The sequence below is a fragment of the Motacilla alba genome, chromosome 5 (genome assembly GCF_015832195.1).
Source record: "Motacilla alba alba isolate MOTALB_02 chromosome 5, Motacilla_alba_V1.0_pri, whole genome shotgun sequence".
NCBI lineage: Eukaryota > Metazoa > Chordata > Aves > Passeriformes > Motacillidae > Motacilla > Motacilla alba.
The window spans coordinates 36893311-36912632 of NC_052020.1; the positions used below are offsets into that span (position 1 = coordinate 36893311).

Consider the following 19322-nt stretch of genomic DNA (forward strand, 5'->3'; position numbering starts at 1 on the left):
CTTCCACGAAATTCATTACTCCATACATTATCAATGCAGCTGGTTACAGTGAAGAATGGTATTAGGAAGCAATTAATCTTCCCTTCTATTCTTCCAATTTCAACATAAAAATTGATTTTCTGCTGGAAATAGCAAGTTGGTATCTTTGCAAGATCTGCAGCTCCCTGTTGATCATGTTATCCATAAACTAAGATTGCCCACTTCCAAAACAGGTTTCCCAGGTCATTGCTCTGCTCCTCTAGCCAGAATTTCAAATTTCAAATGGTGCCACTTGTCCCAATTCACAGTTTGGCAGAAGTTGTCAGTAAACATCGTACGTGATTTGAGCCTGGTAACCAACAAAGCTTTGCCATGAGTTTGATCAATCCTTTCCCATCAGATCCTCTACAACCTAATTTCAAAGGATTTTCCCACTTCTACGGCCAGTGTTAAAGCCTTTCTCACTCTGTAAATAAATCTTGGCACTTCATTACCATGAATGAAGTTCAGTTCTCATTTTAAGAAAGCACCAAAATCACCAGAAACCACTTCAGGTGGGAACTGAATGCAGATACAGGGCCCTTAGCTCACTGAGCCATAAGTGACTCTTTCCATCTTCTAGCACAGATACTAAAACTACAGAAGACTCAGCATTCATGCAATGGCAAGAGAAGCATCTGAAGAACTCAGTAAATTCTTGGTTTAACATCTCCTTCAATATCCATTTTAGAGATCTTATCAATGGAGAATCATGAAAAGTTTGTGACCTGGTTTTGTATGAACTATATTACTGTAGATGGCAAAGACAGTAACTGTAAATCAGTCCCAAACTTCAAAGAATAGACAGAATCTGAAAGATCAATTCTGATTTATCTAAGCAGACAAACTTAAAATCAAGGGCAACACAGGCCAATTTCTTCTGAGCTCAAAACACAGTAATCCTAAATCAAACACAAAAGTCCTAACCCAAAGATTTTTTCATTTTCTCAAATAAATGAACTGCACTTGAGAAGACCATCTAGAGCTTTCAGAATCACAACGGCTAGCACTCAGCTCACGAAGACAAATCAACAGCAAGTGGTGAATCTTGTCTCAGTAAAAGGGATCCTGTAAACCACACTACTGTACACATTGCTGTCTCCACTTGAAATGGCTAAAAAATGGAAACCTAGTCTAGAACTAATGGCCCAAACAGGAGTTTGCTACGAGCAAAGGTAACTTTGTTAGCAAGGTAATGCAATGCCCAGTTTGCCAAGAGATTGCCCTCGATGGAATCAACCACATCCAATCCAGAACTACTGCACTATTAGTAAAATCACATGTACTGCCATATTACCCACCTCTACACCTAAATGACTAAGTCACACTTCAAAAAAAAAATTAAAATTAAAGTGTATTTCTTTTCAAGCAGACAGCATGAAGAATAAATGTATCCTCAGTGTTGCATCAGGCTCTTCTTACTCCATCTAGTCTACTGCAGCAAAGCCTAAACTTAGAAAGTCAGACTGAACTTCTTTAGACTCAGAAGGCCACACTTGGAGAAATGAATTCACTTTTCACATGCAAAAAGTAAACTAAAAATTACTTCTCCTCACTAACAACTTCTGTACACTTTAACCAGTACTATTTTCACCCCGAAAAAAACCTCACTTTTATGTGATCTTGTCATTTTATCAGATTTGGCAGAGGCATCTTTGACTCGGTTGTGATATTCTACAAGGAATGTTCTCTCATGTTCAAAGAAGTCATCCACATCCTACAAAAAAAAAGGGAACAATTAAAAAAACAGGATTTCCCCCACTCTCTACAGAACAACTGCAGAGTAAAGTTGTACATTTCACTGTTGCTGTGACAGGAAATGCATCTGGTTTTATTCTCTGAAACACCGTTTATATGAACTGATTTCTTCTCCACTTGTATCATGACCTTAAGTTTTATTAGGAATTTAGTAAGAATTAAGAATTTGCAACAAGTATCCTAAAAGTCAATATAACTAAACATGAAGGAATAGCAAAGGATCACCAAGGGTGACAGAAAAATAGAATACATGTAATCTATTTAGAAAAAGGGAAGAAGGGATGAAAGTCATCCAGTAGCACAGAGGCTGTGGTCTCAGACAAGATGATTTGAACTCCTAGGTCAGAACACTGATCTTAATGACAGACTTCTTTTAATTTGGTAAACAAAGGTAAATGTTAATATTGTCTGTATTATAATTTGAGGTAACTGGTTTACATTTTTTTAAAAAACCCTTTAAAATAACACAGATGCTCAATACCATGGAATAGCCTACAACATGGGCTTTGAACAATATTATGAAACTGGAAGTTATTTGGACTTCATATTTTTCTCCAAGTCATAATTAATCCATGGTTATATCCACTTTCCAGAAGTTTAAAAAAAAAAGATTTTAAACATAGAAACTTTTAACTCTTGTAAAAATCGCTACCAAATGGAAGGTCACCACTAGAAAGAAAAGAGATTAAAAACCATCCTCTGCAGAATTTCTGTTTGCTATAAAAGTGATCTTGTAGCTTTTGGAAAAGTAAAAATTAAATTGAATTTTCATTACCTTTTTTTCCTCAGTTACATTCTTACATCTAGAATATGGGAAAAATCATATAACCTCTACTGCTGCTCCTTGGAACAGCAGACAAATTCTAAAAGACTGGGAAAATTCACTCCATTAGTAACTTCTGAACAGAAGCAGTTGTCAGACCTAGTTCTCCTTTCAACTATATTAAATGGCAGGCTTGAACAAAAAAAAAAATCCAACAAGATTATCAATTATCTATGTATTAAAAAAAGGTGCTTAATTTCATAGAGTACTGAAAGGCCACAAGAAAGCCCTCAGTTAATTTGCATCCAGGCCACAAGTTCTCACCCATGATCCGCCACTAATTCTTAAGTTAGATATCACTACAAAAATCCATTTTTGTACCTATGTAAAATTCTGCTTCATTAAAAAGGTGACAAATGTTAATACATTTTAAATCTTCCTATGTGAAGCAGTAATCACCTTTACTCCTGAAACAATGACACCATCTGCTGATTTAACCATATTTTTGAAGAAGTCTTCAAGTTTCTCTTTCTTATTTTTCCCACGAACACTCAACTGAAAAACAAATTAATTTATCATGTTAATTCATTTTCTGGAGGTAATACAAGCTTTAAAAAAATTAAACAGAACTACATACACCTACTAGCTATACTTAAAACAATTCTCCTGTTCTCTGTTTATTCTTATACTCTGCACTAATGAGGACAGGGCACCTTGCATACAGAATGAAGGCTACCTCATTTACTAGATTATCACCTAAAATACCATTCTAGGGGGGAAAAAAAAGGAAAAAAAAAAGAGATCAGCACCATTCTAGCACCTGCAGATACCAAATGTACAGAGTGGACATTTCAGTTACCAATAACAAAGTATTTATCATGCACAGTATAGCTGAGTTGATGTAACAATAGTTGAGTTAACACAACTATGTTTCACTCTCTGGTGAATGGCAGCTCTTTGACTTCCAGAGGATGATGCTGGTTTAAACCTCCTCACACTCTTCCGGTCCATCTAACTACTTCCAGTTTAAGTAAACTGAGTGTCTGAACCTGTAAGCATTTCTACATCAAGCAACAGAGGAACCTCTGTAACATATTTTGAATTAAGTATGTATGCAGTTGAGCCAGTCTGTGTAATAATTTCTTCCACTCAATGTTGTATTCCTGCAATTTTAAAAAGTAACTTAAACTCTCTGCAGAATAGGAGCAAACACTGTCTCCAACACCAAAGAGTTATGAATCCAGAAGTACTCTCTCAATTCAATATGTTACATGTGGATAGCCACACTAGTCCAATATTCAGAAAAAAATTAACCACGTTTTCACTCACATCATTAACATTATCAGAGTATTTAATCAGAAATTCTCTCTAGTTTTGTTAGCAACAGAATTTACACCAAAGTTCCAAATCCTAAAAAATTAGTGTTCCGTTTTGTTGCATCATTCTACCCCGCAGCAAATAAAAATAATTCAAAGAGTGGAAAAGTATACTGTCAAGTGAAATCACCACCAAAAGCTCATCTTTTTAATCCAAATATACTGGATTTCCAGTAATATCTTTGATGCTGAGGTTAAAGCATATAGTGAATTTGGTTACCCAGGTGGCAGAAAATGAACTCCTACAGATTTTTACGATACAAGTACGTCTGGCATGAAGGAATTGATGTAAATTGCTCCAGGAGGTAATTCCCTCTTAATCAGTTTTCCATCCTACCATAAAAGCACATCTTGATTTCTCTTGCCAGCAATTCAGTTTTCAATACTCACATCCTGATTATATTCCAAGAATACATGGAAATTTAAGTCCTTTCTCAAAATAGGATGTGCTGCCACGCGACACAAAAACACTTCATGCATTGCAACTGTCTTCTTGAATATTGCCAAATATTCACTAAAAACAAGAAATAAGACAGACATAAGAATTTCATATGAAGCAATTAAGTTTGAGATAAACCTAGTGAGCAGCTTTAAGAGATCCTCAGTAGGGGTACAAAATTACAAGCTGATATACTGGAGTTTATCACTCCAATATTTGATATAGACATAAATAAATATTGCAATGCTAATACTAGGGAGAAATTTGAAGCCCAAACACATTACAGAGAGACTTTTAATGGAGAGTCAACAAATACACTTCAATTTTTATGGTTAGCTAACAGACACTGGTTTGCTGAAAGTGTAACCTCATTTCATTGTCCTTTCCCCAGCACCCCAAAATTCAAGAAACTAATGTACAGACTACAGTCCCTCAGCACTGTGTATTGATGCGCAAATTCCTTCCTCCCCATCTCCATCCCCTTGCCCATTTGCACCCTCCTTACTTATTTATATGTTTATGTAGTTTTGTTAGCTGTTTAGACAGTCTTTTATTTCATGTTAAAACACCTAGCCTTTTTGAGCCAAAGCTTACATTGATGTCTCGCTTCATGGTGATTCTAAAAGTGAGATTAAGAGCTGCATTTGGTAGGTACAACAAAAAACCACATTTAACCATAACAATCACATAGTTGCCCAGTTCAGCCAACTCAACTTCAAAGCAATTACTCACTTGCAATTTAATTAAGAGGAAGGCACTCTTATCAATACAAGTTTGCTAGAATTCATTGTGCTTTGTAAATTCAATGAGTAAGATGCAACTCATCTAAAAATGAGGAAAGGGCTCTTTTTCCCATTCTGAGGTCAAACAGTGAAATTATAATCAGTGCTTTTCCTTCCACTATGTGCAAGGAGGTTAAGATTTACATACCAGCAAACCAGCAGGGCCAGTGTTGGGAGATGTTTGATCTCAGTGAGAGTAGTAGTCATTCAGTGAAGACAAAAAAGGAGGATGCAGAGGATGGAGGTGGCAGTAGAAGAAACCCAAAGTTTTCTGTGTTATCCAACCCCTAACCAGACCACAAGAGAATCATGATCAGGGCCGCTGGAAAACCAGATTCTTTAAAATCTATAGTGTTCTGCTAATTTCCAGTTTTCTGCATATGAAGTGTATATCTACTCTGCTATAAATTATGGTGTACATATCACTAATACAGAGCTTTTTAAGACATTTGCTCACAGCAGCTGAAGTTCGGAGAGAAAGCAGCAGTTGTAAGAGTTCTATGTACTTTTCTTGCCAATTCAGAGCTCTTGATAGAAGCAGTCTAGAAGCAGCGTAAATATACACTTGAAAACTGAAACCAATGACAGGAAAAAGATCAAAGAAGTGAATGCATGATAAAGAAAATGGACGAAGCAAGGAGAAACTTCACTGTGTAACTCAATATGGAACAAGAAGCTTCAGAGCAGTTATTTCAATATAAATTAAATTCATAGTAAGGGAAAATAGTATTTTCAGGAAGTATATTCTCCTTGTGCAAAAATTGAAAAAGAAAAAAAGGAGTGTCAAAAAAGGAATTTTCTAGCAATTTTCATATTTCTTGGGGAACAGAAGGTTGGCATCTATGTTTAAAGTACCAACCACTTGCACAGCTCCCTACTCCCAATCACTGTGTGTATTACCCTAAAGTCTAATTATACTTATCAAATGTGGAATACTAGAACTAAAAAAGATAAAGGTTATCTCCTCCCTTTGCACATGTTCTGTGAAGAACAGGATCTAAGTACCTTCTTTCTTATGAAAGAATGCTCAAGAACAAGCTAATTTATTTCCTGTTTCAGAAGATCTTCCATGAAATTATTTCTACAATTTTCCTAATGGCACTGATCATGATCACTAAAATTAACCTTGGTTATATAACAACTGGATTCTCAAGTCTGTGTTTCACAGAGAACCATTACAGTGAGATTGGAAACATGGGACAGCAAACAGCATTAGAAGTTTTGGAATATAGATAAATTAATAAATTAGTAATCAAGTCTACATACGCTTCCAGTTCTTGTTTCATCTTGGTGAATTCTTCTTTAGTCATTGATCCTTCCCCTTCTCCAAGTTTCTGCAGTTTCTCCCTGGAGGCATCAAAGTCAGGCCTGGGTGGTGCTGGTGGAATCTGGAATTCAATCCAATTTTTTTTAAGTTCTCATTTTCTCAGTCAAACAACACCCATTCACAGCACAGGAACTGTAGACTGCCTGCAGCTTTTTAATAGATGTTTCTCTCTTTCATCATTCATTACAGCATTTCTGGATAAAGTCTCTTATTCATGAGTTATTCGTGCTGCATTACTACACCAATTTCAGTCAAGTGTCCTTGAAGATTACTAAAGTATTAACTAATGGCTTCAGTGTAATTACAACAGAAGCCAAATAATACTTCATTTCCCATGACAATGACTTAAAACTTGAAAAAATATTTGAAGAATATTTTTTGAAAGAATATAGTTTTGGTTTAGCTTCTTTGGTAAAGATTATTTCTTGTTTAAAGCAAGAAGAAAAAAGAATTCCACAATTGTTTTCACACCACCCATTTCTAACTCCCCAAAACTTTAAACCAAGAAAACCATTCCCTATTGTTTGCAGGCACTAGCTCTTTCTTGCAGCACTGTTGACATTAAAGACATATGTGTTGAAGTAACAAAGCCCCCAGTTAACAAGGCTCTAGGGTAATTTTGTAATACAGTATATTAACACTGAAAGAGAAAAAACACCAGAGTCAAACAAAACCTGAATTGGTGCCAGGAAAGGAATGTTAAAATTTTAATTTACTGACACTGGCCCATCACATTAACATATCACAAAAAAAGAAAAAGAAAAATCCAGCATCTGGTCAGACAGCCAACTGTCTGAAATTAGTCATTACCACACTGAAGGTCTAGTCACTTCAAATAGCTTTTCTGAAGAAAAGACTAGCTGAAGAATGGTATGACCATCACAGATTATACTCATTATAATTTACCCACTAATCAATTAGAAATATCTGTTTATCCTCTGAATCAGTAAACACCCCCCAAACACAAAACGAATACCAAACTTTCATACCAGGATGACAAATATTCCTATTTGCAATTAACATATGAAAAGCAGCACCATTTTTAATATGCAGTATCATATGGTGCCTGTTTTGAGACCTCTGTTCCTGGAATGCCTGAAATTAACTTCAAACTGTAAGTTAATATATATTGAGATTCCCTGTAGTTCTACATGGTATGTAAATTTGTTTTTCTTTCCTCTTATTTATGGAAAAATGATTCTGATCTTTATAATGAGAACTCGAAAAGTCTACCATTCCAGCTAAAACAAAGGCAACATGAAACTTGTAACTCAGTTAAACATTAACTTGCAGAAACAATACCACCAAGTTATACAGTTCAACCCTCTCCCACACTTTTAACACAGTGGCATAAAAATACACTTGGAGATAAATTAAACTACTCACTTCTTGAAAGTAAAGGGCAAGGAAGTATGACATCTACTGTAGCTTTCTTCCAAGCTTGCTTCAACCATTAATTTTGTTTAATTGCATAAAATGAAGTATTAGAGAAGCTTATCTGATTTTATAAGGAATGAACACCTGCTGTTTCCACTGCATTTAAAAGCAGTCTCAAGTAGTTTTGATCCAGCCCACAGAAAACTGCACATATAAACCAAAAGAATACCAGTACTTACAATATAGCCAGCATAGTCCTCATTCTCAACAAAAGAATCATGAAGCCAAATAAACTCTTCGTGTTGCCGGACAACAGAAAATTCGTTCTGTTTGAAATTTGGTAAGGAACTCTAGAAGGGTAGAAGGAGGTAGAATTATGGGGGGGAAGGAGATACAGAGGAAGAAAAGCTCAACAAAAAACAAGGTTTTTCATTACTACATGAGAAAAAACCTTGAGGGAACAATAAAAATGTCCCCAAAAGTTCCTACCGCAGTAATTACCCTGATCTTAATTAGTGCAGCAATCAACTGGCATGGGCTGCCATAACAGTTTGTGGAGTGCCTGCTCTCATCGACACGCCTAACATCTTTATCATTTTAATCCTGGAGTTCCATTTAGTATCTTTACTGATGATCTGGATGAGGGGACCAAGTGTCTCTTAGTCAGTTTGTAGATGACACCAAGTTGGTTGGAGATGTTGATCTGCCGGAGGGCAGGAAGGATCTGCAGAGGGATCTGGACCAGCTGGATCCATGGATTGAGGCCAGCTGTAGGAGGTTCAACAAGGTGAGGAGCCAGGTCTGCACTTGGGTCACAACCCCAGACAGTGCTACAGGCTGGGGGCAGAGCAGCTGGAAAGCTGCCCATTGGAAAAGAACCTGGTCAACAGTGGCTGGATATGATCCAGCGTGTGCCCAGGTAGCCAAGAAGATCAGTGGCATCCTGACTTGTATCAGAAATAACATGGCCAGCAGGACCAAGAAAGTGACTCTGTGCTGGACACTGGTGATGCCACACCTCGAGTGCTGTGGTCAGTTCTGGGCCCCTCCTGACAAGAAAGACCCTGAGGTGCTGGAGCGTGTCCAGGGAAGAACAGCAGAGCTGGTGACGGCTCTGGAGCACAAATCCAATGAGGAGCGGCTGAGGGAGCTGGAGATGTTTCAGCTGAAGAAAAATCAGGGGTTGACCTTATCACTCACTACAAGCATCTGATATGAGGCTGTAGTCAAGTGGGGGTTGGTCTCCTCTCTCAAGTAATAGGTGAGAGGACAAGAGGAAATGGCCTCAAGTTGCACCAGGGGAGGTTTAGATTGGATATTAAATTTTTTTTTTCACCAAAAGGGCTGTCAAGTTTTAGAAGCGGCTGCCCAGGGAAATGGCTGAACAACCATCCCAGGAGGTATTTAAAAAACATGTAGATGTGGCACTTAGGGACATGGTTTAACGGTGGACTCAGCAGTGCTGGATTAATGGTTGGACTCAATATTAGAGGTCTTTTCCAACCTAAGTGACTCTATGATTCTGTAATTGAAACCCAAATGGACAAATCCTGAGCAATGTGCTCTTGTGCACTCTAATTTAATGGTGAGAGTGAGGGAGGAGATAGGGTTAATGCTGTCCAGATATTTTATTCAACTTCAATTATTCTGTCACTCTGCAATCAATAAACATTCAAATCTAAAAAAAAAAAAGCCATAAACAACAGTAATTAAAAATGATCCCTGAATGTAATACAATTACAAAATATGCTTTTAGAATCTGAAACTATAATAAGATCTAATCAAATTAAAAAACTATACTGAAGTATATTCATGTATATTAAAGATACTACCAGCAAACAGGCTAATTAATAGGCATGGGAATGGCATAACAACATATCAATTAAAAAAAAAAAAGAACATAACTTTCTTCTAAACAGTTTTTTAATTCTTAGTCATCTTTTTCTTATGCACTGCAGCTACACAGTCTAGTAAACATGAGATAATTCTACTTTCTCATTTCCTCTGGATTGTGTTACACTTTGTTTCAACAGTTTAAGCAAACTCTCTTTTGTATATAATTAAGAACTGTTGCATGTACAAACTCAGGTTTTACCTTTGTATGGACTGTGAATTTCACTTTATCTCTCTCACTGAGTGCATCTGAGATATCCACTTGCAGAGCAGCATCAGTCTGGAGATCTACATTTATTGCTCTAAGCTGAAGAAAAATATATTTAGCATAAAATTAAAAAAAAGGTAAACTATATTTCCATTATTCTTCCTTTGAAATGAACCCTGATCCTGCAATGCTGAAGACAGATCACAAAACCCCCCAACATTAAAAGATTATTTCCAACAGAAAAAGAAATTCCAGTAGTACTCCTTATGAACAACCATACAAATAATAATCTCCTTTTCAGTATGCCTTGTTAGTGCACTATTTTCATTTCTGTAGATTGTTAATTTGCTAGTAATTGAGATGCTCAAGACAAAGTACATTTACAGATAGCAACAAGTTTGGTAGGTTTTTCTCTTTATTGTCCCCATTCCTCTGAACTGACAAGCTGCTCTAAATAAACTTGTAAAGGTAATTATAAAGATATTAACAATCAGTAAGGTACTTTTAAGGGGAAAAGTGGTTCCATATTTCAAAGAAGCAAGAGCAGTTATAGACCTGATTTACTCACACTGTCTTACACTATTCTGTTCAACATATCTCATCATATAATGAAAAAACTTAAAAGAATATCCTGAACTTCACAGAGCTAAGTCTTCCTGGAAATACTGTTTTTCTGAAAAACCCCAAAGCAAAACATTCAAACCCAAGACTTTGATGTCTTCAAAATGAGCATGAGAAATGGCAAAAAGTGCAAGGAATACATGTGTTTTTTTCTACAAGACATGAAACCTGAACTCTTTCACAAAATAATTCCAGTCACATTGGAAAAAAAAAAAAAAGAGACAATGATCAAATATAGCAAAACTGAAATGTTATCTGAGCACCACAATATTTGGCAGTAACTGGACTAAAGGCTTCAGTACTTTGTGCAACCTCACCTAGAGCCCAACTGGAAATTCAAGCCCCTCACCCTTGCACCCTTGTTGTTCTAGAGGAATTTGTCCCTTGACAATTTCATCATCATGGCCAACAGACATTTGGAATGTTTTTACAAGCACTAATGCTAACCCTGAAATCTTTTCCAATCACATTGTCAAAAAATATTTCAACATCATGCTCACAAGGCATAATTTTTACTGAGACATGGTGTTTTCTCTGATGCTGCATTTTTTCGACAAATATCCCATTCTACAGTATAAAAATGCTTTACCATACAGAAATTTGGACCTTTCTCCATAAATTTTTTTTCAGGATTGCATTTTTAAGCCAATACTTAAGTACAAAAATGCTTTAAGTACTCTCAACACATAGCACAGAAGTTACACATGAACAGATTTTGAAGGTAACACTGTGAGGCACTGGAAAAGCTCTAGGACAGAAGCATCAACTGACACATCTAGTTTTCCATAAGTTACCTTTATATTAAATCACAGTGGTCAGATCTCACTCTGGTCTTGCTGTTAACCTTGATACATGGACAACTCTTCCTATGCAGCAGCAACCAGACTCATGGATCTTAGAATTAGTGTGTTAAAGCAAACCAGAATCATGCAATCTGGCATATTCTGCTAAGGCTAGCAAAATGGAACTGTTCAAAAGTTCTTACACATAGCTTTCCCTTACAGTGGAGTTGGAAATAATTAAAATGACTGCACACAGTAACATATTCACACACGTGATTCAGGCATTGCCTTTTGATTTTTTTTCCTAGGTTTAGAGGGTCACTGCCTCACACAAAGGCGCATTATCATGCAATGGTTTCTTGCAGATCACTTCTCAGAGGCAGTATCTCCTAGCTCCTACTGAGTTTCCAAAGTGCTTACCATCTAATTTAGGAAAGAAAAATATAATGACATACCAATGTCTCTCTTATGTCATGACACCACATTTTTCAGCGTGTGAAAAGGTTTTTGTGGTTACACTGTCTGGGGTACTGCTTGTTTTTCTCCAGTCCCCCCAGAATACATTAACAGACTCAGTACTCTCAGCAAATATTCTGGATTATCTAAATGGTATTTCTGTAATCTTTCACAGGTCACAAATATTTCTACCAAAATATTTTTGCACCTCCTTTTTTTTTTTCAAAGTGGTACTATATAAAATTCTATAATTCAGTGTAACAGCTGATCAAGTTTGCCATTAGAGCATATCCAGTGCAGAGCAGCCTGATCATATGCACTATTCACAACTTCAGATACAAAAGTCCTTTCTGTGCTGAGAAAATTAAGAGCTAAATATGACAACTTCACCCATGACATACAACTGTAAAGGACTATTTGTTTGATTTATACTGAGTTAAGTTTGTAACAGTTTTGAAGAGTTTAATCAAATGTTAAGTTATGCCATGTAGTCTGACTGCCAACAGGGAATGTTTTCATCTGCAATGGTAATGAAGCATTTATGAAAGGTGTCAAAGACAATCAGAAAGTTGAAGGACTTTAAATGTATTCATGTGACACAACAAATCACATTGCATTACTGGAAATTGAATTCACAAACAACATCACCACACCACAAACTTAAACAAACTCTGCATCACTACTTCCAAAATAAATCTGCCACCAATGGATGGTTTTCTAGTGACAAAGGAAGTAGAAAATGAAAACATAAAAGAAGTCTGATACAGATGAAAACTGAAATGAAAATACCTTAGAGTATGGAAAAAACAGACATAGGGTAATCTTTATCTTGCCCCCCTCCAAGTCTAATACATTTAACATTGCATAATAATTTTCCACTTACATATGCTATCTACATCCATGGTGAACAACTTGCAAAACAAAACCTGATTTAATTACTTTACAGTTTCCTATACTATACCAAGAAAGTCCCTATTCTATTCAAAGGGTCTAGAAAACACCAGAAGCCAAAACCCAGGCCAAGCAATGTTACAGTACTAACTCAGAATACAATGCAAGGAGAGGATTTAACATCTAAGCTCTTGCTTAAGGATCAATTATACTTCAAATGGTAATGGAAGGAATCTGGTACAGACAAGGGAAACAACCAAGTGTTACATTCCTAGGCAATGTCATCCATTAACAGTAACTTCCCTGCTCTAAGCTCTTTCAAAAATGTTAGAGTAAAAGGACCCTTTCTTCAGCTGGCTCTTTACAGGCAGACAAACGCACAAAACAAGGGGACAAAGAATACTTTTACAGCAAGCTTTCAAAGTGTTTTCACAGCATTAAGTTTCCAGCAGACCTGTTCTAAAGGATAGCTCATTTCTACTTAATGGGTGTTACCTAAAGATTATATAGATACAAAATACACAAGGCAGTACTCATGGAGCAATACTACACCACTTCTCAAAGCACGTATTGTTTATGTTAGAGGGAACACAAAAATCCCAACAGCACCCAAGTTACACCAAGCAAACTCAATCCTATCCTATTTCCTCGGTGAAATTCAGAAAAGCAATTCCCACAAGTTCATTTTATGCAGACCATTTATAATAAGTTCCTTCTACAGACCACCCACTGCTACTTCCTCAAAGATGATTCTCAGGGCTCTGTTTTACAGTTCTCCAGCAAAGGCTCCATATGGTGTAACATCATTGTCTGAGAATTACTCTTCTGTGCGGCATCAGCATAAATTCCAGCCCTCTTTCATCCCACCTCCCCAAGATTAAACTTAACACAACTGTAGCCAACAAACATGTTCCTGCAGCAGCAGCAGTACAGTTGTCACAGCAATATCTGAATTCAACAGAGGCAAGAGTATTGATTTTCAAAACTAAAAGCTCAATTACTCCAACTAGAAGTTGCCATCCATGCTTTCAAATAAAGGCTTGACCTACTCATTATTTAATTGCAGAGAAAGGCAACAAATCAGAACTAGGGAATCACTTTACAAAAAGATGCTTATTTTTACTACTTCTACATAGCAAAAAAGTATTCGTTTTGAAGATTAAAGCACAGCAAATCCATTCATGAACAGACTGCCATATTGCTTTTGATTACCTTCCTGTACCACAAAAAAAATCATGCAGATAAGAACCTGTATTTGAATCCCAGGCATTTAGACAGAAGAGAAAAAATTGAACCCCCACAGTGATTGGTGACTGAAAATAAGAAACCTTAAAAAAAATAGGCAAATGAGAAGGCCACTGTTCTGGTTCAATTCCTCAGTACCAGATGAAGACGCAGGAGAGGAAAAAGAAAAGACTGCATTTGGCCAACTGAGATGGTAAGTCTTACAACGGTACAAACAAGACTGCTATGAGATTTCTTAAGGTTTTCAAATTACCTTGTGAACTTTTAACGACCTGTAGCCTTAGAGGGAAAACTAATAACCAGCCAAACAAACAAGTTTCATCAGGAGGTCAGATCCATTTTGTTATGTTCTACCTGCACCTTCCTACCTTAAAGGAACTTAACTGTGAGCATCAAAGGCTGTTCCTAAGTACCAGGGAGAACCTATGAAAAACACCTATGTAAATAAAATTACACAGTTAGTAAGCTCTTCGATCCTTGTTCTGAAGACACTCAAAGGACAACAACGACAACCTGCTCTCTCTTTTATCCGATATTCTTAGTAAAGTAGCTGCATATGTAAAGACAAAAGCTTTATAGTGGCCAGAATTATTGGCCTGATACAATATTAGAATGCCTTTTTAAATTTCTGGCCGTATACTGGAACATAAAATGGCCTGAATTTAACATCTGACTATGTATGGTGTGGATGATAAAACATCACACCAACACAGCGTGTCTCAGATTTTTGTATTTTTAGTAATATACTTTATGCAGTCATTTCAATAACCAACAGCCAAGGGAACCAAAGTGACCCTGAAGCTGTTCTCCTACCCTGCTCACAGTTGGTCTTTCTCAAGATAATAAGTGACAGGGATAATCAGTCTGACTAAATTATACTAGGTTAGCTGATTTGTTGCTTAAGTGAGGCAGGCAAGTTAAATAAAGATGGTTACAGCGGTCAGAAGAGAAACTAAGGCCAGAAGCAGAAAGGCAGAGAAAAAGGTTTTCTCAGTAGGAAACGCAATTGCGGTATCCTGTCCCAACAACAGAACTTCTCTTCAATAAAGAGTTTATTATGCAGCATGTGTCTGCAATGTAAATGTCCCATTGTTATCTATGGGAGAGCCTCCTGGGCCTGAAGGGAGAAGGGAGAGCAGGACTGCATCTCCCAGGCCCTAGATCGCGGCTGGCGATGGAAGCCGGCGCTCCCCAGGGCTGGTCAGCCTGGGCAGGACCGGCCCCGCCGGGCGTGTGCAGCGGGAGAGCGGGGCCCGCAGGGCGAGAACATCCATCTGCGGCCACAACCCCCTCCCCAGCTATTCCAACAACAGCGCCGAAGAACTGTCCTTCCAAAACTTGGGTGACAGAACAATGAAGAGCACACGCACACAGACGCCGATATCAGCGGGAGGCTGTGCCAGGAGCAGATCCCGGCGGACGGACGGACGGACAGACTGACAGACAGCCCGGACGCTCGCAGCCCAGCATCCCGCCTCCGTCCGACACCCACGCGGCGGGCTCGGGCCAGCAGGGCCCGGAGGCCCCCGAAGAGGGGCCGACCCCGTTTCCCCCACGCCCAGCCCCAGGCGCCGGGTCCCGACGCCTCCCCGCGGCACTTACACCTCGGTCCTCCTCCGAGAGGAAATCTGGGCCGTCGTCCGAGCCTTCCTGCTTGGGGGCGAGGCGGCGGCGCGGGCAGGGGGCACGGAGCGGCACGGCCGGCGGCAGGGAGGGTGAGGGGAGACAAAGCGCACAGGTTAGCGAGTGCCCGGCCGCGCCGCCCGCCCTGCCCCGCCCCGGCCCGGCTCCGCGGCCGCCCCGGACCCACCATCATGGCTGCTCGCGGCGCTCTGCGCCCGCCGGAGCCGCGGCCGGGCGGGGCTGCGGCGCGCGGGGCGGGGCGGGGCGGGGCGGCGGCGGCGGCGGCGAGCGGCGCCTCTCGCGAGGGAGCGGCCGCTGAGGGGAGGGAGGGAGGGGAGAGTAAAGGAAGGAGGGAGGAGAGGGGGCGGGTGGCGCTTCGGCGGCGGCTGCGGGCGAGGGAGGGGAGCGGGGCTGGCCCCGGCCAGGGCGGTGGTTGCTTGTGTCGCAGCCGCGCGGTGTTTCCGTGCGCTGCTGGGGCCGGCGAGTGCCGGGACTCGGGTGCTGAGGGCGCTGGGCGTGCCCCGTGCGCGGGGGAGCGGCTCTGTTCGGAGGGACCCGGCGGGAGCGGCGCGGCGGCCCCCGGGGCGAGCGCCGCGGGCAGCGCCGAGCCCCGCAGCTCCCGCCGCAGGCCGGGGCCTCCGCGCTGCCCTGCGCTGCTCCCCGGCGTTGGTGCGGGACACGGGCATCGCATGTTTGTGCAAGCCTGGGTCTGAAACTGTGCAACGACAGCGCGAGAAATTAAGAGGCTTATAATACGACTTTGATTTTTGGGCAGTTACGTGATTGAAGATTGACAACTGCGTGTTTCACACCAAGGAGTGAAGCCTCTAAATCCCGCTTTGTCTAATGACAGTGGAAAATGTCAGCACACTAAAGCAGATGTAAGCGTGGAGGCCGTCTATGCCTGAGACTGCATTTTTGCGTGAATCAGAGCTAGAACGGCCCCAGGGTGGGGTTTCGTGATCAGCATGCTCTGATCTCGGTGTTGCCGAGGGATGCGGGCAGGTGTGGATACCAGCGCTCCCGTGGGCCTGCACTCACACAGAGGAGGGCACCAGCCCACCTGCAAATTAGGACAGCAACACATCCGTAGTTTCCATCCTAGCCAGCTCCCTAGCCAAGTCCATCGTTACTTACAAGCATGAGTGGGACAGGAGCACTGCTTGCCGCAGCAGCACCATGTATTTAGGTGGAATTAAGTCCATCAGGAAACTGCGCCTTGAGAAATGGTGCTCGTGTAGCCTCAAGATAAGTGAAGGTAATGCTTTCTGAACTCCATACTGCTTAGAAGGCTGCTTCAGGACACAGAAAAGGAAATTGTCTCTTGATAATTGTTCTTAGTATGGAGAAAGGTATTTATTTGAGTATGCATTTTGTAAATAATTTTAAAAGCTGTTCTTTAAACAATTTTCAAGTATGCAGCCTGTTTCTGTCTTGATACAGACATATGCAACATCATCCAAAATACTGACTTCTGAGGTCGAGAGAAATAAAAATAGTTTATGAAGTATGGAGGAAGTATGAAAGACCTCTGGTTAAACACCAGCTTTGTCATTCTGAAGGGTAAAGACAAAGCCACACAGGAAGCTGATTTCTGGGGCTTCACCTGTATTAGTATCCTATTCTGTGCACGTTCTGGGTTCAGTATCGTGTACCATTCCACTCAGCAAACGTCTATTTTTATGGAAAAAAAATTTGGTGACAGATTGAGTTTGCTTTCTTAATATTTATTATTTACTGCTGATACGTTTTATTAGAACCAAAGAATCCAGGTCAAAAAGTTGAGGAAGTGCTTCACGAGGAACAATGACACGATTTTTTCTTACAGGGGAGAGCTAAGTGGATCAGCTGACTAGTATGAATCTAGCAAGATGACCATCTCAGTGGCACCTACAAAAAAATAAGGTTATCTAGCTTTCCAGTGTGGCTCTGGGAGCATGGACTGGTCATGTTGTGGATGGCACAGAAGCTCATAAGGGACCTTCTGTGGTAAAAGTGTCCCTGCCTGCAGAGGCATTCAAACTAGGTGATCTTTAAGGTCCCTTCCAACCCAGCCTATTCTATGATTCTGTGATTCTATGGTATTCCATAACAGCAGCAGAGCTATGGCTCTAAAATTTGATACCAAAAGATGATACAAAAAATATCAATCTTTCATCCTGTCCTGATCAACTTATCCCAGGTCCATGTCTTGCCCTCCTTTTCTCCCCAAGCTCCTCCCCACTGGCGGAGCAACGCATGCTGCCTGCTGTTTCTGCTTCAGCAGCCAAGGCAGGTGGTATATGCCGTGGGGACACCCTGGCTAGGAGGTGGGAGAAGAGCATTACCTCTTCTCACTGCTCTTCTGTCAAGACTCACCTTAATAAACCTGCTCTGCAGCTCCAGGAGCAGTTTCCTTTCAGAGCTGAGCTCACCCTACCTAATGAGTTTCCATCTTGGCTGTTTGCACTCTCTTTCCTATGTCTGTGTAACAATGATGAATCAAGTCAATGAACTAAATATAACCCAGGAAGAATGAAATTACAAGTTGCAACTGAGACAATCTGACAGTCCTTTGGTATGACCGCATTCCTACCCTCCTCCACACACCTGGCTGTCTACACCAACTCTGGTCTTCAAGCAGACCCTCGCTCCCGTCAACTTATCTCACCAGCAGGAAAATTACATGGTATAGAGGAGGGGGAAACTCTTTTAACAGTGAGTTCCACTGATTCTGATAAACTGTATGGATGGCCCATATGAATGCAGTTCAAAACCAAAAGGAAGCAAAGTGTTTGGGCTTTCAAATGACATCTTGAGAACTTACTCCTTTTACTAGCAACATCCTCCTTCAGCTCCCGGACACACTTTGACTTACTCAGCTACTCATTTTTGGTCTCATTTTTCCTCCCTTTTTTCCTCATTTTTTCTATTCGGATACCATGTTTTCTTAGTCTCATTTCAGATGCTAAACCCTTGAGGCAAGGATCAGCATTATCTTGAATTTACAGAGCAGTAAACACAAAGAGGAACCCAACCCGTGCTGGTTAGGGGAACGCTGCCTCTCTATTGTAACCCGTAGGTCTCCCGATTTTACAAAACATCCACCTGCAAGGACCCATACTGTCAGTAGATGGTGCTATGTCCATATTTTTCGGAATTATTTTCGGCCGAGGTTTGCCCAACCAATAGCATTTCCTTTGTGTTTGAGCGCGTTATCCCTGGAAAATCAGAAGCCATACAATTTAAGAAATATTTGGCTTTTATCAGAGAATCATTTTGGAGATCTTTAGTCTTCCCACTCCATGGCATCATGTCATATAGTACTGTCTGCACTGGATGACTCACCATGGAGTGATTCAATGGATGCAAGTGTTTGATAGCTGATATGTTTGGGGGTTTTTTTAAGGGTGAGGAACTATTCTTCATGCACTTTTTTCTTTTTGAGAAGTTTCTCGACTTCCCTTTCTAAATCTAATTATGCAAAGTTTCCTTCAAACTACCTCGTGTACTACTGTCTATGTGAAGCTCAAATCCAGCATCTTGCAGTCAAACTGTGTTGTAAGGACCAGCTTTCCTGTATCTCAGTAACAGATTGATTCCTGCTTTTGTTTTGTCTTTGAGATAAAACCACTTTATTCCCTTACATACTTCATTTCAATTTTCTCTACTGATACTAACTGAAACTGTATTAAGGACCCATATCATTAAAGCTTTATGGTGGTGCTTTTTTCTGTTTTTTCTGAAAGAGCAGATAATTACATTTTGTAAAAGATTAATCAAT

At 40.1% G+C, this 19322-nt stretch overlaps 1 protein-coding gene across 3 annotated transcripts in view; it reads right to left on the reverse strand.

The window, feature by feature from the left end:
* SNX6 (sorting nexin 6) overlaps positions 1-15824 on the reverse strand; it is a 29811-nt gene extending 13987 nt beyond the window's left edge. Inside the window, exons 1-8 of one of the 3 annotated variants that reach the window (XM_038137472.1) lie at positions 15747-15824; positions 15539-15586; positions 9936-10040; positions 8080-8190; positions 6403-6524; positions 4306-4429; positions 2999-3094; positions 1630-1735 (exon numbers count right to left, since the gene is read on the reverse strand). In XM_038137472.1, coding sequence (XP_037993400.1) covers positions 1630-1735; positions 2999-3094; positions 4306-4429; positions 6403-6524; positions 8080-8190; positions 9936-10040; positions 15539-15586; positions 15747-15752 — 718 coding nt within the window. In that variant the 5' untranslated portion in view covers positions 15753-15824. Of the gene's footprint in view, positions 1-1629; positions 1736-2998; positions 3095-4305; positions 4430-6402; positions 6525-8079; positions 8191-9935; positions 10041-15538; positions 15590-15746 lie in introns of all 3 variants that reach the window. The other 2 variants (XM_038137471.1, XM_038137473.1) reach the window with 2 other exon arrangements.
* Positions 15825-19322: the final 3498 nt, after the last annotated feature.